The sequence below is a fragment of the Aristolochia californica genome, unplaced genomic scaffold, assembly GCF_029961685.1.
Source record: "Aristolochia californica isolate CCGP_79_NKW_82.1479 unplaced genomic scaffold, dmAriCali1.0.hap1 SCAF_1, whole genome shotgun sequence".
Taxonomy (NCBI): domain Eukaryota; kingdom Viridiplantae; phylum Streptophyta; class Magnoliopsida; order Piperales; family Aristolochiaceae; genus Aristolochia; species Aristolochia californica.
The window spans coordinates 60,867,976-60,892,470 of NW_027181770.1; the positions used below are offsets into that span (position 1 = coordinate 60,867,976).

The window sequence follows — 24,495 nt, forward strand, 5'->3', positions numbered from 1 at the left end:
AATGGATAAGATTATATATAACATTATAATTTCTTTTGCATGACAATGAATACAAGAGGGGTGGTGGCGCAGTTGGCTAGCGCGTAGGTCTCATAGCTATTTGAGTGATCCTGAGGTCGAGAGTTCGAGCCTCTCTCACCCCAATTCTTTTTTGGTTCAGGGTTTGATGCTTGAAGCAGACCTTTTTAACTGCTCAACAAGAGCAGTTGGGCAGTTTCCAAGGAAGTAGACAACAAGGGTCATCAGCAATGAGGCCAAGAAGAAGATCCAACACAAGGCTCACTCTTTTCTTATCACACAAACTGCTGGTTGACAAAAGCACATCTAGAAAGTCCTCCCTTTTCACTTCCTCCTCTCATGCTATATACCTTCCACTGTGGATGAAATTCTTGCTCTAGCCTGCATTACAATATATAAAGAGAAAGAAAAATTAAGAAATGGACAGGGAAAGCAGGGAATATGGTAAATGATCAACTGTTTTATTGTACAGTGGGTACCTTGACAGCTTTTGCACAAGGAGTCCCAGGAATATAGATGGGAAAAGATACCAACCCTTTCATGAATGTGAGAAAATTTTGTAAGATTTTGACTGTTTGAGGCTCTTATGGTTTCAGGCTGAGTATGTTTCACTATCACATTGAATGTGAACTGTGCAGAAGCATACATAATAATTAGAGAAGCAAAAGCAGAAAGCTGTTAGTAAAGAACCTCACTAGCTATGACGAAGGTCTTTCCGGCCAATTGGTTATGATACTTTCTATATAATTCGGAGATTCACATGAACAGGGGGAAGAAGAATAGAGAAGTTCGGAATGATAGTTTTAAGTATTTAAGCGGCTGAAACTTCTTTTACCTTCCTTGCTTCTTCAGAGAATATGATGTTCTGTCTGTTACGCCAAGCTTCCGTTACTGAAGCAGCCTTCTCATCTATATCCCTTAAATTGTCTTCAGATTTCCATGAGTTGGTCAGGCCAAGTATGATGTTTATGAGCCTTTTATGCTCGTCACCAGTGACAACAAGCATTGAAAGCTTTCCCAGAACTCCATGGATAGCCTTCGGGTAGCTGCACTCAAATAGCTTCTCTTCATTCTGAAGGATGAAGGAGTTGAGATCATGGTCACATGACACAATGGTGGCAGAACCAAACAGATGGGATCTGAACACTTTCCCATACCTGGCTTTGAAAATGAGAAACACAGAGAAATTAGTTTGATTCAGCCAATGCTTAAAGATAAAAAATACAAACATATTAATGGCATGATGAAACATAAGCAGATAATATAACAAGCTGACCCAGTTCCAGTAAGAGCAAGGCTTTCATCTGGTGGAGTGCTCTTGTAGAAAACTTCCAATGCTGCTTGATTTGTGTGGCCTTAAGAACCCAAGTGTTTCTCCTACAAAGGAGCATGTTTCAGCTTTTTCCTTGGATATGAGACATGTAGGAAGAAGACAGCAAGAATTGCTCCAAAGAATATTGCAACTACAAATGGGAAGATATCTGGTTCCATACTGCTTCTCTCTCTGTCTCAAGACCTTTTAAGCTTTTAAACTAATTGTAACACCACTTTATGAATACTGACAGAGAGCACTACCACAGAATGAATCCATAAAAGACAAGGAGATCCCTGTGGTTAAAGAGGGTTCATATGATTATATATATATACGTACCACCCAAATTCATAATGGGCAAGAGGGAGGGAGAGAGAGAGAGAGAGAGAGAGAGAGAGAGCAATAAACTGATAGGTAATCATCTAACCTGAAACATGTTTTAAAGTGTGCCACCCTAAAAAATGCAGCATGTTTAGTGGTAAGGAGAATTTGAGTACAAACAAGCATCTCTATTGGTTGCTTTTGTTTCTAGACCTCATGAGTTATCTAAAGCCCTATGTCCATAGAATAATGAAACAAGAGGGGTCATACCATGGTTAACAACTGCAAGGTTAGGTCTCCCCTTAGGTGATCACATGATTCATACGGTAGATACCACCATGAATGGAGGTTAAACTCTCTACACTGTCATCCATTTGGTTTTCTGTTGACCCCATCATTTTGTTCCCACTATTTTCAATCTAAATTTCACTTAGACCTCCTTCCCAACAACCCTCTGTTACCTGGCCTTCATGTCTCCTGTTCATGTTAAAGTGGGAAAGAAAGAATGAAAGAACAAACAGTTAGAAAGCTTGCAAAAAATATTGAAAATGGTGTCTTAAAGGAGAGCAGCATGAGAACATGACCTCCGATAATTTTCTGATTTTTCATCACCCTAGATTTGGAAAAGAGAATGCAAGTGTGAAAATTCAAACAAGGGTTGAGCTTCTTTTATGTGGGTTTGATGTTGATTGCTCACAAAGTGGAATTGCAAACAATTTTTTGTCTTGGTGGTTGCATTGGCTAAACTTTCATTAAAAAACACCTAATATGGGTAAAGACCAAAATAGTGGAAATACAAAAGAACTTGCATTAAAAATTTTTATTTCTATTAAAAAACCTCTTTTTTGTGTAATCAACCTTTAATCTTTTTTATGGGGTAGAAGGGGTTTAACTTTAGGCTTCCATTGTTGAACCAAAATCAATGGAGCTTAATCTAAAGAAGTGTTTAATCAAGTGATATTGGCTTCCAAGATAGCAAGGACAGGAAGAGGTATGTTCCACTTTCTTCTCTTCTTGAACCTTGACCATGTGGGTATCATGATTTATATCTTTGTTGGGTAGGGTAATAGCTTGACATGTAAGGATTGCTTTGGCCACTTATGTATCCAATCTTCATTTGAGACTCAAGGTTTTTTTAGCTGCATTTAAAAAAGGGACGAAATTAGGGTTGTATGTCATGTGAGAAGGCACACGTGTAGAGGACCCTCGTGTAGGGTCACAACTTGACATGTGTACCTAATCCCCATTTAAGACTAGGAAGGAGGCACTCATGCTAGGTTTTTTTTTTATTGTAAATGATGGCTGTCAACATATATTTGATGAACTTGGAAGAGAAGGGAACTCAATGCGTATTTGTTATGATTTGTACCTTTTTTGTTTCTATTAAGAGATACACACACGTGTGTATAGGGGTGACATGACTAATAAATAAGGAGAACTTTCATAAAGATGACATATAATTATAATTATGTAAGCTAGTGTATATCCTCTTATGTCATTTTTTTCTTTTTTGAAACATGTAACCCTAAGGGCATTATAATCATTGTATATAACTATAAATAAGGCATAAGGTAGAGAATTCAAGTCTGTTCTTCTTAGCTCAAATTTGTCCATACACCTCTCTTTATTTTCCTCTTACTTCTTTCTCTTGGTTTTTTCTCTTTTCTCTCCCAAGAGCGAGAGTTTTTATCTTCTCTCATTCTCTTGAGATTTCTTGTGTTTATTTGTTTGTTGTCCTCCATTATTCTCCATATTATCCTTCCTTGTTATGTTGCTTTGTAGGAGAATAAAAAGTTTCAAACATCAACTATGATTATAATCAGTTTGCTGATCTTCATGATCATGTCAAATTTATCAAAGAGAAATATGGACTGGTAATGTAGAGATGTCGCCATGAATAGCCTGGAGAAAGACGGAGTGGGAATTATTGATCCCACAAAAATAATGATCTTCACAGTTACCTGGCTAGTGGAGTTGTAGATCGAGTCAAGGTTGATGTGCAGAATTTAATTGAAACTCTTGGTACTGGTTATGGAGGGCGTGTGTCCTCGAATACTAGCACGAAAAGGGTAACTCTTGGTACTGGTTATGGAGGGCGTGTGTCCTCGAATACTAGCACGAAAAGGGTCCGAGTTCCCCCCACCTTAAAATCCGAGTAGCGAGTTGGCTCGCCTACAACTCATCCAAGGGGACCAATGTAGAGTCGCCCTGTAAATATCTCCCTAGACTCCAACCCGTTTTGGACCATCCACCCTCTTGTCATAAACCCCTCATATAAACCTCTCCTCCTCACCCTCACTTCTCCTTCCCTTTCCCCTTATCCTCTCCCCTTCCTCGCTTAAGATCCCCCATCCTCTTACCCTCAGCCATGGCTGCCACTCCAGCCTTCAAACCCTTATCCACTCTCCTCACCCCCAAAGTTCCTCACCCTTTTCTCTCCCTTCCCTCTACGCCCATCAAGTTCTCTCACCTCTCGTCCTCTCCCTCCTCTCTTCTCTCCTTGTGTGTCAGTCTCAGGAAGAAGCGTCCATTCGTGCCCCTTGTGGCTCAGACCTCCGACTGGGCCCAGCAGGAGGAGGAGAACACCGTCAACGAGGAGGAGTTTGAGTGGGAAGGGCAGCCGACGGAGGACGGAGAGCCCGAGGCGGATGACGGAGGGCCCGAGGCTCAAATCTCGGATTGGGAGGGAGAGGGCGATGAGCCGGGGGAGGAGGTTTCAGAAGACGGTGTTTCAGAGGAAGAGCCATTCGTGGAGCCCCCCGAGGAAGCGAAGCTTTTTGTGGGAAATCTTACGTATGATGCCGATGGTAATACGCTGGCGGAGTTGTTTGGTCAGGCTGGAACTGTTGAGGTTGCCGAGGTAAGTTGTTTCGTGTTCAGCTTTTGGGGTTTGCGTTATTGGGCAGTTTATGATTCTTAGTAGTTTGTTGTGATTTACTGTATGGTATTTTTGGGCAATTTGGTATCTATAAGTGAACTTTGCTTTGCTATGAAGAAAATTGATCTTGCTCGGCTACGGATAGAATTAGTCTTGTTCTACTATGAATGCAATTAAAGTTTTAGCTTCTTATTTTACCCGCAAGAGTGAGTAGTTTGACTGTTTAAGGCACGATCCTTGTGTTTAATGTGCTCTGTAATGAAGTTTATCTTGGATGATTCTCCGAATGGTTTTGGTTCTAATGGCTTCTTCGATAGGAGCTTCTTCTATTTTTTTCAAATATTTATTTTGTTGGCAAGTCTGGTCCTAGATAATATTTATGTTTTGATGCTGAGATATCTATTCTAAAAGTTGATGAGCGCAATGTTTTAAGAATTATCGTCCGTTTGTAGGTTATTTACAACAGAGAGACAGATCAGAGTCGTGGATTTGGGTTTGTTACCATGAGCACAGTCGAGGAGGCGGAGAAGGCAATTGACAAGTTTCACCAATACGTAAGTTTGTCCAGCTTTATTTTATTTTTAAAAGATTTATTTCTGCTGTTTTGGTATCTGAAGATGGATTTTATCGGATAAGTAAGGAGGGTACTGCTTTTTCACTTGATAGAATAAAAAGTATTCAGTCTGATGAATGAGTGTTCAGATTATCATTATGTCTACAAAGCATGTAAAGTTTCTACTTTAGCATTTTCTTGTTATTTCTTTTGCCCACATAGTTGAGTGCAGGAGTTGCTCTTTTTTTCTTTTTTCTTTTTTATTTTCTGATAGCTGATATGGAAATTTAAATTTGTATTGCGTTCTCGATTAACATGGTTTTTAACAATCTATCAGTATCATCTATGCAGTACAACACGAGTGCTATACTTGCTTTTTGGTTGCTCAAAGGTTTTCTGTTCTATGGTTGATACCTTGTTCAGTATATTTCCTTCTTTTTTCTTTTGTACCTTTTTCTTGTTTTCCTTGTCACATCCAATGCTGAACAGCATGGGCTTCTCCAGTTTCAGCGGGTTTTGCACTTGAAATGCTTTAGCTTTTAGAAGCCAAATTCAGCTTTAATATTCTCGCGGATAGAATTGTATAGTCTATTTGTTCTGATCTTAAAATGCTGTTGTGGTTTTGCATAGTTATCTATGGCATTCAGCTCTCTTTGCATATAAGGAGAGAAAGGTTAGCTATTCGGTGGTAATTATGTTGTTGCATTGATTATTTATTTTTTTTAATTTTTTTTGAAGAAGAAGTGCATTGATTATCTTTGGGTAAATTTTGTTGACTTTTTTTACCTGAAGACTTACTTTGTGAAGAAGTGGCTAAAGAGTAATAAAACACTATCAGTCTGTGCAACTGGGATACATTTCAAAGGCAGGATTTACATTTTTATGAAGGATGATGTTTGTGCTCTGATGTCAGTGGATACATACCTGTGCGTCTGTATGTCCGTGCATATACCTGTCTGCATGCATATTTCTGCCCAGAATTTTCTTTACCAGCAGCAATTTTTACACTTTTACTGATGCAGTTTAATTTTCATTCACTTTATCTTGTAATTTTTGTGTGCCATGACAGCTAATTATTTCTTCCACATGCTTCAAAAACAGGATTTTAATGGCAGGTTGCTCACTGTTAACAAGGCATCTCCAAGAGGGTCCCGTGCAGAGCGTGTAGAGCGTTCTCCTCGGGGCTTTGAATCATCACATAGGCTCTATGTTGGAAACCTGCCGTGGGGTGTGAATGATGAACGTTTAGAACAAGCGTTCAGTGAGTTTGGTAAGGTCGTGCAAGCGAGGGTTGTCTATGACCGTGAGACTGGACGATCTCGTGGGTTTGGTTTTGTGACAATGGATTCGCAGGCTGAGTTGGATGATGCGATTCAAGGACTTGATGGACAGGTATGTCTTGTACTTAGTTTTCTGCCTCATGTGTACATTCACTAGTTCACCTTCCGAGCGTGCGTCTTCCAAACTTTCTTGAAGAGCTATCGTACATTAACTAGTTCATCTTCTGAGCGTCTTCCTGACTTTCTTGAAGAGCTATCGAACATTAACTAATGCACCTTCTGAGCGTTTTCCAAACTTTCTTGAAGAGCTATCGTACATTAACTGGTTCACCTTCCAAGCTTCTTCCAAACTTTCTTGAAGAGCTATCGTACATTAACTAGTTCACTTTCCGAGCTGTCTTCCAAACTTTCTTGAAGAACTGTCAATGAATTTAGTATTATCTTCTCAGAATGCTCATAATTTTGTGGTTGTGTTTACTATGGTTTTGCACAGACATTGGACGGAAGAGCAATCAGAGTGAATGTAGCCGAGGAAAGACCGAGGCGTGGGGGTGGTGATTTCTAAATGATCATGCTATCATTTTGTTGTTTGGAGCACCATTTTCATCTGTTGGTTCTCTTTAAATTTTGTAGCTAACAATAGGGGAGATTTATCTGTTTTATAGGGCCTGGCTGGTAATGTTTTGTTTGTATACTTTTTCAGAAGCTTATCACTTTTCAGGTTAAGATTATTCAATGGTGGTTCCCAGTTTAAAATTTACTGCATCCTCAAAACCTTTTCTGGTCCTTTCGGTTACTCGAATCCAAGAATTCTTGCCCTCCACCTCACAGGATGCTATCTTTTTAATTAAGATCTCAAAATCATTGATGCAAGTGTGGGTCACAAAATGGTTTAATTGCCGGAGACCATGCAACTCCAACATGCATGATCATGTAAGTTTTGAGTATTGCTTGCTGATAGTGGAGGTGGATTGATCATGGGCGAACTGAAAGCTTGCCTAGGTTTATATTTCTTATTTTTAACGTCAAAGTGAGATGAATAGCTTCACAAAAAAGTGGTCGTATCTCAGCCTTAAAGCTAACAGTTTTGGTTATAATCCCAACTGAGCTATTCAGAACTGACTAAATAGAGTATTGACTAAAGCAAAGCAGAATTGAATGATCTCATCCTTGTTCTTGAGATATATCATCGTTAACAAATGCGTTCTTGTGCGTTTCTTCACGATCCTTTATTATATTGACAGAGTGGTGATTACTGCGCTTAAATCCTTCACGATACGGCTACCCGTTATCAAGGGTTCCATTCCATATCACTTGGGACACCAAAAACTTAGGCTTCATTGCGATCTATCAGTACTATCTTTAACAGTAGTCTGGAACAACCTCCGCGCCCTCTGCACCAGTACTGTAAGCCGTTCTTCTGTCATTCCGAGGAGCATCAACGAACTACGACCAGTACACGCCCACTTCTCGGGAAGAACATGCGACGCTGACGCCATTACAGCCTCCCACAGTTTCAAAGCTCCTTCCGTGTTTCATCGTTGTCAAGATCCGCAATCATCAGCTGACAAGGTACAAGTCAAGATCCATAATTGTCTGTACTCCGCTTTTTCTCTAATTTCGAATCGTGCTTGCAGATCGTTCATGGCTGTCTGTCCCTTATTTTACTGGAGTTGATGGAATCCGGCAATTATTGAAGGAGGTAAGCTGTTGAGCGTTTGTCGAACAATGTATTGTGAAAAACTCAATAGGGAGCATGAAATTAAAAACTCCCATGAAATGTAGTGAGACGAGTAACAAATTAAGAAATTGGAATGCCTCATTTGAGAGACTTTTATGAAACAGTAGAGAAACGAGTAAGAAATCTTTTAATCAGAAACTTACAGGATACAGAAAGATCGAAAAAATGCAAATTCTTTCGTGAATTTTATCAGATGCTTAGTTCTTTAAGCATACTTTATATTCTCGGAATAAAAGAGCAAGGGGCATTTGACACTATGGACAAGTGTGGGACACCCTTCGCTTGAAGGTCACTTGCAGGCCATACTTCATGTACAGGGTTGTGGTGATTTTTGGAGCTACAACATGACCTTCATCCACGCAGACAGAATACTTCGATAGAATGGAAGCAGCCACCATTTTCATCTGCATGAAAGCAAACTTCTTCCCTATACACAGCCTGGGCCCAGCGTTGAAGACAACATATTTGAACTGGTTTTCACTCATGAACTGCCCTTCCCTGATCCATCTCTCGGGCCTGAACTCCCTGCAATCCTTCCCCCAGATGGCCTCCATTCTGGCCATGGCGTACGGCGAGTAGATCACCTTGGCTCCTTTCTTGATGGGTGTTCCATCAGGGAACACATCGTCTTCTAAAACTTCCTTGAAATCAATTGGCACAGATGGATAGAGCCTCGAAGCTTCTGAGAGTGCTGCTTGGAGATAAACCATCTTCTTCAGTTCTCCTATAGTGAACACCTGTAGCTGCTCCGTTGCACTACGTTCCTTCTCTCTCTGTAATCTCCGCCATGATTTGATTTTGGGGATTTCACTTAAATACCCATTTAAAATAAATTATTTTCAAAAATGCCGACGTCATCAAAATATTTCTAAAACTACCCAACTTTGACCGGTCAAATGCCTATGTGGGCAGTCAAAAGCGACACGTAAGCTTTGACTGCTTATGTGTCGCCATGTCATCATAGCAATCAACTTACATTGACACGTCGTCCGACACGTCACTATTTTACCACGTCATCTGCCACATAAGCTACCACGTCACTTAAATAAAATATTAAATAATATTTTATTTAAAATAAAAAATCTTATTAATTTCTTGCCACGTAAGCCCTCACTTAAGTTTTTTCTCAAAAATCTCTCTCCTCGATATTTCTTTCCCCTCGCGTCTCCTCTCGACCCCTCTCCTCTAGCCGCTGCCGCCGTTTGCTCTCCTGCCGCCGCTACTCGCCCCTCGACATCCCCCCCTCGATATTTCTTTCCCCTCGCGTCTAGACCCCTCTCCTCTAGCCGCTGCCGCCGCTCGCTCTCCTGCTGCCGTCGCTCGCTCTGCTGCCGCCGCTACTCGCCCCTCGACATCCCCCCCCCCCCCCCCCCCCCCCCCCCCCCCTCAACCGCTCTCTCTTCGTCTCAACCCAGACTTCGTCTCAACCTCATCTCTCATTATTCTTTTTCGCTCCCCTCTGTTCATCCTCTCGCCGCCCCTTTCTCAAAACCGAAAACTATCATTTCATCTCTTCGGCGCCCTCTCTCTCAAAACCGAACCCTATAATTTCCTCTCAGGGCCCCCTCTCTTATTACCCTATTATTTCACTCTCTCGCCCCCCCTTCTCTCAAAACCGAAGCCCTGTTCACCCTCCAAACCAGAATTTGAATTTCAGAAACCGATTTAGCAGGGTGATTTTTTAGGGTTTTTGTTAATTGAATCTAATTACTGTGTTTAATTACTGTATTGATTTTTTTTTTTGTGATTTACTGTTTAATTACTGTATTGATTTTTTTTTTTTGTGATTTACTGTTTAATTATTGTATTGATTTTTTTTTGTGATTTACTGTTTAATTATTGTATTGATTTTTTGTGATTCACTGTTTACTGTCAATTGCAGATAAATTAAAATTATTGTAAAGTTTAACTTTAGTTTATGGATTCCTATGCCATTGAATATTGTATTTTCTGAAGTTGTTAGTTTAATTTTAGTTAATTTCGTTTAATTTTCTGATTTATGAAGTTGCTAGTTGTTGAATAAATTTGAAATGTCATGGAATGATCATGCCATGTGGTGAGGAGTTTTGGGTGTTATAAATATCCACCACAAGGTTTTTTTTGTTTTGTTTTTGTTTTCTTATGTTTGCCCTAGTTACTAGGATGGGTACAAATTCTGATTAAGAGTAGGTTGGGTCTAGTTCAAACTAGGCTGAGTCGCCTGCACGGGCGTCCATTAGCCAACGAAACCCGACCCCCATCACTGACGAGGTACGGTTCGTAGTGACTGCGAAGTCATATGGGGCTCTACCAGGGGTGTTCGGTGAATTTGGACTTAGGTGTGTTTTTGCATTTTTAGGACTAGTTATCTGTTATAGAATTAGTTGGATTATTTTTTAAATGTTGAATAATTTTGAAGTTCTATGGAATTATTTTTTTGTTTATGTTATATTGAGTTTCCATGTGTCCCTAGGGATGGGTAGAGAGTCTGATTAAGAGTAGATTGGGTCCAGTTCAAACTAGGCTGAGTCGCCTGCACGGGCGTCCATTAGCCAACGAAACCCGACCCCCATCACTGACGAGGTACGGTTCGTAGTGACTGCGAAGTCATATGGGGCTCTACCAGGGGTGTTCGGTGAATTTGGACTTAGGTGTGTTTTTGCATTGTTAGGACTAGTTATCTGTTATAGAATTAGTTGGATTATTTTTTAAATGTTGAATAATTTTGAAGTTCTATGGAATTATTTTTTTGTTTATGTTATATTGAGTTTCCATGTGTCCCTAGGGATGGGTAGAGAGTCTGATTAAGAGTAGATTGGGTCCAGTTCAAACTAGGCTGAGTCGCCTGCACGGGCGTCCATTAGCCAACGAAACCCGACCCCCATCACTGACGAGGTACGGTTCGTAGTGACTGCGAAGTCATATGGGGCTCTACCAGGGGTGTTCGGTGAATTTGGACTTAGGTGTGTTTTTGCATTGTTAGGACTAGTTATCTGTTATAGAATTAGTTGGATTATTTTTTAAATGTTGAATAATTTTGAAGTTCTATGGAATTATTTTTTTGTTTATGTTATATTGAGTTTCCATGTGTCCCTAGGGATGGGTAGAGAGTCTGATTAAGAGTAGATTGGGTCCAGTTTAAACTAGGCTGAGTCGCCTGCACGGGCGTCCATTAGCCAACGAAACCCGACCCCCATCACTGACGAGGTACGGTTCGTAGTGACTGCGAAGTCATATGGGGCTCTACCAGGGGTGTTCGGTGAATTTGGACTTAGGTGTGTTTTTGCATTGTTAGGACTAGTTATCTGTTATAGAATTAGTTGGATTATTTTTTAAATGTTGAATAATTTTGAAGTTCTATGGAATTATTTTTTTGTTTATGTTATATTGAGTTTCCATGTGTCCCTAGGGATGGGTAGAGAGTCTGATTAAGAGTAGATTGGGTCCAGTTCAAACTAGGCTGAGTCGCCTGCACGGGCGTCCATTAGCCAACGAAACCCGACCCCCATCACTGACGAGGTACGGTTCGTAGTGACTGCGAAGTCATATGGGGCTCTACCAGGGGTGTTCGGTGAATTTGGACTTATGTGTGTTTTTGTATTGTTAGGACTAGTCATAAAAATTAGAACTTAGATAATTTTTTGTATAAATAAACTCTTACTAATGTATGTAGTTTTTATAGATTATATGGCGTCAGTGGTTGGGTTCTTCTGTCGATACAATGGAAAATTGAAGGAGAAGTCTGGATATTTTGATAGTTATGATGGAGGTCAATCACGAATGATAATGATTGCGGTTTCGACTAAGTTTAGCGAGTTCTTAGTAATGATGTACGAACTCACGGGGTGGGATAGTGATACTCATGAAGTGTTTATTAAGGCCAAAATTCCATTTTCTGATGGGGTTTTTGTTATCTTACATGTGCAAAATGATTACGATTTGACTCAATTATTTGTGATGGCTTCAAATAATCGATCCATGGTTGAGATATTCTTAGAAAAAGTCTTAAGACAAAGAGGCCATGGAGGGGAAGGTACGAGCAATCGAAACTTTATTGGTGAAATATCCTATCCCCAAGAACAAGAATTACCTTGTACACAAGAGTAAGTATTTATGTTTGTATATTTATGATATGAATTGTTAAGTTTATATGACTTGTTTTTAAGTACAAACTATTATCTATATAGGTGTAATACAGAAGGGCGTGAAGTGGGGTTTTTGAACCCCTTGCCTATTGCATCACTATCTGAGTGTGGAACATCTTCTCCCATGTAATTTTTTTACCCTTTCGTTGTTAAATGTGTGAAATTTATGTTATCCCTACTCAGATTTTTATGTCTATTGTTGTGTTTATTCAGGGTTGTTACTAATGATGAGAGTGATAGTTTTAGTGATGGTTTTAGTGATGATAGTGATACTATTAGTGATGATAGTGATATTGGTGTAGAAGATATTGAAGGGGAAGGGGATGAGATATTTGAAGCCAGAGTTCATAGTAACAGAGTTGAAACAACAGATGCAATTGGGTACCCGGATATATATGAAGATTCTTGGGAGCTTAATACTAGATGTATCAAAGATAATTCCAGAATAAATGTTTTAGACTCAACATCAAATAATATCAGTGTAGGTCAAATATTTGAGGATAAGACCCAAATGATGCATTTTTTGAGAAAGTACTCGGTTGAAAGACATGTTGAGTATGAGACATTGAGGTCTAGTAGTTATGATTATAAAATTAAATGTTGTGTAGATGGATGCCCTTGGAGTGTTTTTGCATCATGTGATCGAAGGATTCGTCAATTTAAGATAAGAAAGTATGGTGGAGATCACACATGTGTTAATAGAATCATTCGTGACAATAATAAAGTGTGTACATCATCTTTCATTTGTAAAGTCATTATGCCAACAGTGAGGGCGAATTTTACTTTGAGTCCTAATGATATACGACTGATCATCAAAGATAAATATCATATCTCTATCAAGTATGGGAAAGCATGGAGAGCAAAATGTAAAGCTATAAAAGCAATTTATGGTGATTGGGATGAATCATTTAATCTTTTGCCACGGTTTTTAGAAGCAATAAAAGAGGCGAATCCAGGTAATGAATATGTACTGTGTTGTGAGGAATTTGGCCATGAAAGGATGTTTAAGCGTGTTTTTTGGGCTTTTGGGCCATCCATTGCAGGATTCCAACACTGTAGACCCCTTATTAGTGTTGATGGAACACATTTATATGGGAAGTATCTTGGAACTCTGTTGATTGCTACTACTCTTGATGGGAACAATGGTATTTTTCCTCTAGCTTTTGCTATTGTTGAAATAGAAAATCAAGACACTTGGGAATGGTTTTTTGCTTATTTAGATCATTTTGTTATTAAAGGAACAAAACCATTCACTCTGATTTCAGATCGTCAAAAGGGTTTAATAAGGGCAGTCCAGACACAATTTCCACCTTCAGAATGTTATCATCGTTATTGTTTACGTCATTTAGTTGCCAATTTCAAGAAGATGTTCAAAAATGAAACATTGAGTGCTCTCATATGGTCTGCAGCAAGGAAGACAAATATTACTGATTTTGATCATACGATGCAGTTGATTGAACAACAAAGTGAGAGAGCGAAAGAATTATTGACAGAAGGACAATTGAGTCCTGAGTTTTGGTCATTGGCACACGATGGCAATGTTCGCTTTGGTGTGTTGACCACCAATATGTCTGAGTGCTTTAATAATGTTCTGAAAGGTGCTAGAAGTCTTCCAATTCAGGCATTGGTGGCATCAACCTTTTATAGATTGAATAAATTTTTTGTGAAAAGACATGAATTTGCTGGAAAGATGACATCGTTGTGTACTCCCTCTGTTGATGCTTCTCTAAAAATTAAGTTGGATAGAGCAAGAGTATGTCATGTATGTCGGTATCAGAATAATATGTATGAAATCACTATGGATGATGGAATGGCGTATCAGGTAGATTTGGTGAATATGACATGTACATGCACCCATTTTCAAATGGAAAAAATTCCTTGTACCCATGCCATTGCAGTGTGTAAAAAAATCAACTATGATTTCAATCAATTGTGTGGTCATTGGTATACAACAGAGGCATATAGAAGAACATATGCAATGGGATTTTATCCTCCTAAAGATAAACTCTATTGGCCTAATACGGGTGTGCGAGTTGTGCCACCTATTGCAAGGAAACAACCAGGTCGTCCACGTTTAGTTCGTATACGTACAGAAATGGATAAAGGAGAACATGGCACCTATGTCTGTGGTAGATGTAAACAATCGGGGCATAACTCTAGAACATGTCGAAACCCGCCAGTTAACGCTCCAAGAAGTAGCAATCCAAGGTGAATATTTTCATTACTCGTGAAATTTAAGTATTACTATTGATAATTGCCTTTTATATTTTGGTATTCTATATGTATTAATCAGTCATTTTAAAATTTTATATTTTGTAGCCGTTCTTAGTGGAAGTTGTGGTTTGTGCTCATTTGGTAAAGCCCTTGTTTGAAGATGAGGGCACGTCAGTGGTTGAGTTTCCTTATAGATTCACCATTTGTGTAAAGACTGGTGATGATTCTATTGTTTCCTCTGTATTTTTTGTTTCATTTCAACATATAGAGTACTTAGTTGAATGCATTAAGGTTTATTTTTCCTCATTTCATGTAGGTTCAAGATTTGATCTCCCCATCTGGAAATAATCAATCAAAAGCTCGGATCAGATGGGTCCTCCGGATTCGTTTGTAGAACTTGTCCAACAGGTAAGAGTTTGGTAGAAGACCTTTCCGATATGATTCGTGCCTAATTTGTTTCAATTGATGCATGCTGGGAGAACACTCCAACTTGAAGAAAACTGTGAACTATGAATGAGGTAGATATAAGCACGAGAGGGTGAAAACATTAGAAAGAAAAGACAAGGATCTTTAGCAAGAGAAAACTTTTATAAGACATTAACTACCTGATTTCGAGGAAAACATAACACAGAACACTAGTCAGAGTAACATGTCTTGTGTTTAATGCCTCGTTCTTCAGTTAGTTTATCCATTGTGATTTTCTTATTCTCACTTATCTTTTCTGTCTGAAGCTCCTAGAACACATCACCTTTGTTGATACACCTGGAGTTCTTTCTGGAGAAAAACAAAGAACCCAACGAAGCTATGATTTTATGGGTGTGACTTCATGGTTTGCTGCCAAGTGTGACCTAATTCTACTTTTGTTTGATCCTCATAAACTCGATATCAGTGATGAGTTCAAACGGGTTATTGGATCCCTGCGTGGTCATGATGACAAGATAAGGGTTGTTCTGAATAAGGCTGACCAAGTAGACACACAGCAAGTAAGAGTGATAGCCTATTTAGATGGGGCTGGCTGGATGCAGGACCACATATTTGAGATGGAAAGATCTTCCTTTTATCTCAAATGGGAGGAGTTGTTTATCAGTTGGTTTTGCTGTAGATGACAAATGAGCAAAAATGTGTGAAAAAATTGTAGAATGCTTCCATCTTTACCATGTATGAAAAAGATAAATAGTGGTTTAATTGGGAAGTTTCATTGTTGCCAGCTGAAACCAACTTAATGTCTGCATCTGGCCATTTCTAATAGCCTTATTTCATTTCCATCTTCATAAAATTTAAATGGCTTTTCGTTTGTAACTTTTCTTGGTTGCAGCTGATGAGGGTCTATGGGGCACTAATGTGGTCACTAGGAAAAGTACTCAACACTCCTGAGGTTATGCGTGTTTATATTGGGTATTTTCTATGTGCCCTTTAAGCCTCCCACTAGAAGTTTTCCGTTTTTCATTTCTGAATGTTTTTCCTGTTTTTTATGTGTGATTTACTTTTCTCTTATCTGTATATGTTATTTTAGCTTGTTTATATTATGAATCTTGCTATTATAGTTTGCCAAACTTTCTTCTGAAGAGAGCATGAATTGAGTGAATACAACTATATTTTTCTTAACAGTTCATTCAATGATAAACCCATTAACGAGGCTGCCATTGGTCCTCTTGGAAAAGAGCTGTTTGAAAGGGAACAAGATGACCTTCTTACTGATTTGAAAGATATTCCTAAGAAAGCATGTGATCGACGTGTAAGTTATACTTAAACAGCGTCTATTATGCCTTTTCTTTTTTATGTAATGTTTTGCTCTCCTGTCCAGATGCATATTTGCTTGTCTATCTTTATTTTGCAATTATTGGACTTTGATGACATCTTTGAACTGCAGATTAATGAATTTGTCAAACGTGCTAGAGCAGCAAAGATTCACGCCTACATAATTAGCCATCTCAAAAAAGAGATGCCAGCAATGATGGGTAAAGCAAAGACCCAGCAAAGACTTATTGACAATCTGGAGGATGAATTTGCAAAGGTTTCTGCTTCACTATTTTTAGGAGACTTTTTTTCCTCTATCAGAGATGAATAGTATTTTCTGTGCAATTCTAGATGTGAAGTGTATACATTTGTAGTAAGGAGCTCTTTTCAGTAAATATGTTCCTCTCATATCATGCTGCTTCTTCATTTAAAACAATTTGGTTAATCTTATGGCTTTTTATTGTGGTAGCTAATTTGATATTCGAGTTTGAGTTGGCACCTCAAACTGTTATGGACCGGGACTGTACCCATTATTGTCGTGTTATTTGTTGTCTCCAGTAGAGTCTTTTATTGCTGTGTACAGTTGTCTCTGTTAGAGTCTTTATCACCTAGAAGATGAGGAAAAGAAAAAAAGCTTGATTGAGGACATGAATAACTTCCTATGATTTCTTCTACTTTTATGGTTCATCTTAATTACTAGCCAATAAAATTATCAAGTGGATCTTATTTTTTTTCTGTTCCTGCAAATTTTCATTTAGCGGTTGAACCGAAAATCATCATTTAGTGTAGTGTTCAGTTTATGGACTATAATAATCATCATGGCCAATTGAAATCATCCTATTGATTTACAGTCATGATCTTGTCTAACTTTTGTTTGTATCATATGGATTCATTGTTCAGTTTATGGAATCAGTCATATGGTAAAGTCTTAACTGTATGTTTTTTTGAACTGCTGTGTATGTTATTGCTATCAATTGTGCAGCTATACTTACTTGAAGGCTATGTTTTCACTTTCGTCCTCTCTCTGTCTTTCCAATTCTCAAGTGGAAGCTGTTTATAAATTGACTGGTCTTAGGAAGGGAAATTGCACCTTTCTTTTTCAGAAATTTATGCTTTTTTAAATAAAATTAACTGGGAATCTTTGCCAACACAGGTTCAAAGGGAGTTCCATCTTCCAGCTGGGGATTTCCCGAATGTTGAGCACTTCAGAGAGGTATTGGGTGGCTACAACATTAACAAGTTTGAAAAACTAAAACCCAAAATGATACAGGCTGTTGATGATATGCTTGGTTACGACATTCCTGAGCTTCTGAAAAGCTTCAAGAACCCATACGAGTGATAGAGATTTCAGCTGTTGCGGATAAATGATCAATTATAAAGGCTTATCGAAGTTTCATACGTCTTTTTGGTGGAATGAATATCCATTGCACAGGGCTTCTGATGCGGTCAGTATACCGGGCAACCATTGTTGCCCATTGAGGGGATCGGAATTCAGCATTCATTGGAAAATCAGTTCTTCCTGGCAAATGGCACATCTTCTGTGTTCTTGGCTGAGCATGGAATTATCCCATGAATTTTATGACATTTGAAGCAAAACATTTTTTTGTGGTTGCTGTATGAAAAGCAATGACTCGTCTTATGATAGTATAATAGTATGTATATCTTTTCCATGGCTTATCAATAATAGAAAAAAATTACTTTAGTGCTTGCATAAAATCTGTCATGCGTCATCATAGCTGCTTTTTTTTTTTGGTTTTTAAAGTCTGTGAAGATTTGGTTCTCCCTGCTTTTCAAGAATGCTTTGTAGCATACTTAACTGGACTCCCTTGAGTTCATGTTTATGTTAGTGGGGGTAGCACATGCATTCCACGTCTTTAAGTTAGTTGTTTAAGAGTGAAAATAATTAAGTGTGGAAGAAATAACCTCACACTAATTTGAGGCTGAAATGATCTTATGTTTGTTATACATGAAGATTGGTTGGTCATTTTGAGAGCAACCGGCTTTACTTTAACATGATATCAAAGCTAATTCAAGCTTGTTTTTGTCTGTTATATAGTTTCAAAATTTTTGTTCTTTGTGGCTTGTGGATGAATGTTTTCTGTCTGCAGTCAAGTTGTCGATTTGGGCTTGGATGTGAGTAAAAAATCACCTGTTTAGTTGTTTGAGTAGATTTTCCATCTCAGGCTAGTTGTTTCAAAGTAAGAGTTGTTGTTGTGTATGGAAGAATAACCTTATATTGGTTTGAGTTATGCTTATAAGATTGGAGATTTTGACTAGTCATTGGTTTGAGTTCTGGCAATAATTTACTAGCTTGCAGTTGTATTATCTATCCCCCCAATGTGTGATCTGCAATTCTCTTTTAGTTGAAATTACCCCTGTATAGGGATAACAATCATATAACAAGCAGTTAGAGGCATCAACAGTCAACCAGGAGGTTTATTTATGATCTTGTTTTTTTAAAAAATAAACATAGAAATCGACCAAATCCCTGACTGCCAACTTCTCTGTTTTCGAGGGAGATTGGTGAAGGTAGTGTCTCTCCCTTCTTGTCACAACGTATGTAAGATCATAGTGAACAAAGTAAACGTCTTGGTCTCTTAAAATATCTATTTATACTTATCATGAATGGGTCTGTAACATTTAATCTTGAATTAAAACATTATTAAAATACTAAAAATATGAAACTGTATGTGTTTAGAATCTAGTCGAAAAACAACTTGCTAAGAATTCAAAGCTGCTGGATCTGACTCTATTGTCAGTGGATAAATTGGATATGTTACAAGCATTTATGCTCCATTTATTCCACATTAACTACTTCAAAATTGATTGGTTTGCACTCATAACTTGGTATACATCAGAGAATTAGATTCGCTCTCTTCTGACAGTTGATGAAAGTGTTGCAGTCGGTTAGATTTTACTGAGTGTTTTTAAATGCGGCATGAGTAAAGTTGACATTAATGAACAGCACTGAACTGTGCCTTGCCTGAGTTTCGCGGAAGAGAAATTCATCGCCGGGAATTAGTTGAAGCGTCCTTTCACCATCCTTCTCGATTCCTCTTACGGTCCTGAGATGAAGGGGTTCAGGGAAGGTGGCAATTGTGACTGCCTGAACCCAAGGGATTGGTTTCGACATCGCTCAGCGTCTTGGGTCCAAAGCCGCCTCTGTCGTTGTCTCATCTAGGAAGCAGGTTGAACAATCTCGCTTTCTATTCCTTCCATAGAAGACCCAATATCAAGCATGTCAACTACAATTGAAGTCAAAATTAACTGCAGGAATACACATTATAAAAATGCATTCGGAAGAGTTTATCCAAGACTTAAATAATTTGTATAAGGTTATTATGATGAGAAAATTTTCTTGAAACAAGGTTTTAAAACATTGCTGACATTAGGATTTCCATTATCATTTTGACTTCATTTGGACGAATTAATAGTTGTGGGCATCCAAGTTCTAACAATTAGCTGATTGTAAAGCCAATATACATGAATACCCTCTTCCATCTGCTCAATTATTTGCTACTTTCCATATCTAAGTTGGCCTTCTTCAAGTTTTTCCACCAATTACACTCATACCATTTTCGCCTTCTTCTAATTCTGCCAGGTCCATTAACCAAGATGGATGAAACTCTTCTCACTAGGCACTTGTTTGGAGAAAAATAACTCAGCTCAATGTATCCAATAAAGTTGGATAACTTCTATGATTGAGAAATTTCACCAAGAGACAAGCACAAGAGCATCAAGGTTGGGAACAAAAGGTGCCAACAGAGACCAAACGAGGGTTACAACACAAGTTTTATGCCACAACCCTATCCAAGACATTGCTAGTCCAAAATTCATCTATAGTCTTCTCTATACAATTATTTGCTTTCATAAATAAAATAAATAAATCAGCTTTCTTTTTCGTGGCAAATTTCACTACTTCACATCAATATTAAAGAACTTCTATGTGCATTACTAAATTCAAATCACAATGGCACACACTTAATGGAAAGTGGAAGCATCTTGATTAAATGGGAATAGAGTCAATTTAACAATGACAGGTACCCCCAGACTCCTATTCAGCAGCTTACAAAAAATTATCTAAGTTCTAATTTTTATGACTAGTCCTAACAATGCAAAAACACACATAAGTCCAAATTCACCGAACACCCCTGGTAGAGCCCCATATGACTTCGCAGTCACTACGAACCGTACCTCGTCAGTGATGGGGGTCGGGTTTCGTTGGCTAATGGACGCCCGTGCAGGCGACTCAGCCTAGTTTGAACTGGACCCAATCTACTCTTAATCAGACTCTCTACCCATCCCTAGGGACACATGGAAACTCAATATAACATAAACAAAAAAATAATTCCATAGAACTTCAAAATTATTCAACATTTAAAAAATAATCCAACTAATTCTATAACAGATAACTAGTCCTAACAATGCAAAAACACACCTAAGTCCAAATTCACCGAACACCCCTGGTAGAGCCCCATATGACTTCGCAGTCACTACGAACCGTACCTCGTCAGTGATGGGGGTCGGGTTTCGTTGGCTAATGGACGCCCGTGCAGGCGACTCAGCCTAGTTTAAACTGGACCCAATCTACTCTTAATCAGACTCTCTACCCATCCCTAGGGACACATGGAAACTCAATATAACATAAACAAAAAAATAATTCCATAGAACTTCAAAATTATTCAACATTTAAAAAATAATCCAACTAATTCTATAACAGATAACTAGTCCTAACAATGCAAAAACACACCTAAGTCCAAATTCACCGAACACCCCTGGTAGAGCCCCATATGACTTCGCAGTCACTACGAACCGTACCTCGTCAGTGATGGGGGTCGGGTTTCGTTGGCTAATGGACGCCCGTGCAGGCGACTCAGCCTAGTTTGAACTGGACCCAATCTACTCTTAATCAGACTCTCTACCCATCCCTAGGGACACATGGAAACTCAATATAACATAAACAAAAAAATAATTCCATAGAACTTCAAAATTATTCAACATTTAAAAAATAATCCAACTAATTCTATAACAGATAACTAGTCCTAACAATGCAAAAACACACCTAAGTCCAAATTCACCGAACACCCCTGGTAGAGCCCCATATGACTTCGCAGTCACTACGAACCGTACCTCGTCAGTGATGGGGGTCGGGTTTCGTTGGCTAATGGACGCCCGTGCAGGCGACTCAGCCTAGTTTGAACTGGACCCAATCTACTCTTAATCAGACTCTCTACCCATCCCTAGGGACACATGGAAACTCAATATAACATAAACAAAAAAATAATTCCATAGAACTTCAAAATTATTCAACATTTAAAAAATAATCCAACTAATTCTATAACAGATAACTAGTCCTAAAAATGCAAAAACACACCTAAGTCCAAATTCACCGAACACCCCTGGTAGAGCCCCATATGACTTCGCAGTCACTACGAACCGTACCTCGTCAGTGATGGGGGTCGGGTTTCGTTGGCTAATGGACGCCCGTGCAGGCGACTCAGCCTAGTTTGAACTAGACCCAACCTACTCTTAATCAGAATTTGTACCCATCCTAGTAACTAGGGCAAACATAAGAAAACAAAAACAAAACAAAAAAAACCTTGTGGTGGATATTTATAACACCCAAAACTCCTCACCACATGGCATGATCATTCCATGACACTTCAAATTTATTCAACAACTAGCAACTTCATAAATCAGAAAATTAAACGAAATTAACTAAAATTAAACTAACAACTTCAGAAAATACAATATTCAATGGCATAGGAATCCATAAACTAAAGTTAAACTTTACAATAATTTTAATTTATCTGCAATTGACAGTAAACAGTGAATCACAAAAAATCAATACAATAATTAAACAGTAAATCACAAAAAAAAATCAATACAATAATTAAACAGTAAATCACAAAAAAAAAAAATCAATACAGTAATTAAACAGTAAATCACAAAAAAAAAAATCAATACAGTAATTAAACACAGTAATTAGATTCAATTAACAAAAACCCTAAAAAATCACCCTGCTAAATCGGTTTCTGAAATTCAAATTCTGGTTTGGAGGGTGAACAGGGCTTCGGTTTTGAGAGAAGGGGGGGCGAGAGAGTGAAATAATAGGGTAATAAGAGAGGGGGCCCTGAGAGGAAATTATAGGGTTCGGTTTTGAGAGAGAGGGCGCCGAAGAGATGAAATGATAGTTTTCGGTTTTGAGAAAGGGGCGGCGAGAGGATGAACAGAGGGGAGCGAAAAAGAATAATGAGAGATGAGGTTGAGACGAAGTCTGGGTTGAGACGAAGAGAGAGCGGTTGAGGGGGGGGGGGGGGGGGGGGGGGGGATGTTGAGGGGCGAGTAGCGGCGGCAGCAGAGCGAGCGACGGCAGCAGGAGAGCGAGCGGCGGCAGCGGCTAGAGGAGAGGGGTCTAGACGCGAAGGGAAAGAAATATCGAGGGGGGGATGTCGAGGGGCGAGTAGCGGCGGCAGGAGAGCGAACGGCGGCAGCGGCTAGAGGAGAGGGGTCGAGAGGAGACGCGAGGGGAAAGAAATATCGAGGAAGAAGAGAGGGGTCGAGAGGAGACGCGAGGGGAAAGAAATATCGAGGAGAGAGATTTTTGAGAAAAAACTTAAGTGAGGGCTTACGTGGCAAGAAATTAATAAGATTTTTTATTTTAAATAAAATATTATTTAATATTTTATTTAAGTGACGTGGTAGCTTATATGGCAGATGACGTGGTAAAATAGTGACGTGTCGGACGACGTGTCAATGTAAGTTGATTGCTATGATGACATGGCGACACATAAGCAGTCAAAGCTTACGTGTCGCTTTTGACTGCCCACATAGGCATTTGACCGGTCAAAGTTGGGTAGTTTTAGAAATATTTTGATGACGTCGGCATTTTTGAAAATAATTTATTTTAAATGGGTATTTAAGTGAAATCCCCTTTGATTTTCCACTTCTGGGTGTTTGTGGACGAGCCAGAAGAACCACGCCAGGGCGACGGAGCTGGTGTCTCTTCCGGCCAGGATGAAACTAATGCAGAGATCTTTCAGGAACTTGTCTGGGAAGCGGTAATTCACAGACTGAGCATCTGAATCCTGCGCTTCGATGAGACGTGACAGGAGATCAAATCGACCCTCCAACCCTCCCTGCTTCTGGCACTCGATTCTACGATCTGTAACGCATTTCTCTGCAAATTGGTGGACTACTTTCACGGCTTCTCGGAGGCATTTCTCTGTTCCAAAGCAGAAGAATCTCATCGTCTTCCAGACAAACGGCGGCACCATGAAACGGAACAATGTGTACTGAGTCGCCTGCTCGAAGGCTCTCGCAAATGGCACCTCGGGGAGGTCGATAGCCAGGCAACCAGGATCGACACCGAATGCTGCTGTACAGATATTATCAAACGTGAACCTCAGAAGAATGTCTTGCAGGTCCACGCTCTGGTTCGATTTCTCCAGCTTCTCGAGCAGCTTCAACAGTTTGTCCCGAACCAGCTCTTCGATGCTCTTCACGGAATGATCGACGAACCGAGCAGCGTGGATTTCCGCCGTCGCCGCCCGCCGCTGCTCCTTCCAGACCTCATCGTCGGCATTGAAGATGCCGTCTCCCAGCAGCTCCGCGAACCTCTCCCTGTAATATTCACCTTTGGGAAAGTTCTTGAACCTCGTCTTGAGAACATACTCGATAACGGAGGGGTCGACTGTTACGACTCCGAAGAGTCTAGCGAACGGGAGGGCTCTGAAAGGGAAAGTCCCACCAGCCTTGTTCGCCGCGTCGGTGATCCATTCATGGACATGGCCGAAGTGGACGACGAAACTGGGGATGATACCCACAACGGGCCATAGCATGGGGCCTTTGGTGGTCAGTCTCTGAACCAGAGAGCTGAACAAGAAGAGACCCATCAGAGCCATGGCCATGTCTGAGAGCTTTGTGTGATTCAAGATTTGGTTGATGAAGTTCCATAACAACTCCATCTTCCTGACAAGCTCACGGTCTGCTGACCTATCGAGGAAGACAGTGAAGAAGTAGAAGAATGAAACTGATAACTCTGAAACCGAGTTTTCACGGGAGATCCTCTTTTGATGACACCCAGAAACTCATGTTGGATGTTCAAAAAGGTTTGAGGAGTGGGGGGATTTAAAGGGTTTGCATGCAAACATAGCAGCACGTAGTTTATTCGCTGCAACTGCTTTCTTGACTTCATTAGTTAGTAATAACTACAAAGGCCAAGCAAAAATAGGGAGTCCCACTCAAGAGAAACCCATGCTTAATCAGTCTCTGTGGGAATTAATATCTTTCTTAAGTTTCTGAAAGAAGAAAAATG

The 24,495-nt window shown here is 39.4% G+C and overlaps 2 protein-coding genes, 1 non-coding gene and 1 pseudogene across 3 annotated transcripts; 2 read left to right on the plus strand and 2 right to left on the minus strand.

The window, feature by feature from the left end:
- Positions 1-57: 57 nt before the first annotated feature.
- TRNAM-CAU (transfer RNA methionine (anticodon CAU)) lies at positions 58-143 on the plus strand. Its single transcript is given in 2 exon segments — positions 58-95; positions 108-143. It is a non-coding gene; the product is annotated as a tRNA-Met (tRNA).
- A 13-nt stretch (positions 144-156) lies between these two features.
- Positions 157-2,046, minus strand: LOC137949890 (cytochrome P450 724B1-like; annotated as a pseudogene).
- Positions 2,047-3,941: 1,895 nt separating this feature from the next.
- LOC137954417 (28 kDa ribonucleoprotein, chloroplastic-like) lies at positions 3,942-7,147 on the plus strand. Its single transcript, XM_068801658.1, has 4 exons — positions 3,942-4,511; positions 4,982-5,083; positions 6,184-6,474; positions 6,856-7,147. The coding sequence occupies exons 1-4, from the start codon at positions 4,020-4,022 to the stop codon at positions 6,925-6,927; spliced, it is 957 nt and encodes a 318-aa protein (XP_068657759.1). The 5' UTR covers positions 3,942-4,019; the 3' UTR covers positions 6,928-7,147.
- A 1,210-nt stretch (positions 7,148-8,357) lies between these two features.
- Positions 8,358-24,262, minus strand: LOC137954433 (cytochrome P450 86B1-like). Its single transcript, XM_068801659.1, has 2 exons — positions 23,116-24,262; positions 8,358-8,923 (listed from the first exon to the last, which is right to left on the minus strand). Exons 1-2 carry the CDS (start codon positions 24,143-24,145, stop codon positions 8,358-8,360), a joined length of 1,596 nt encoding a protein of 531 aa, XP_068657760.1. The 5' UTR covers positions 24,146-24,262.
- Between the last annotated feature and the right edge of the window lie 233 nt (positions 24,263-24,495).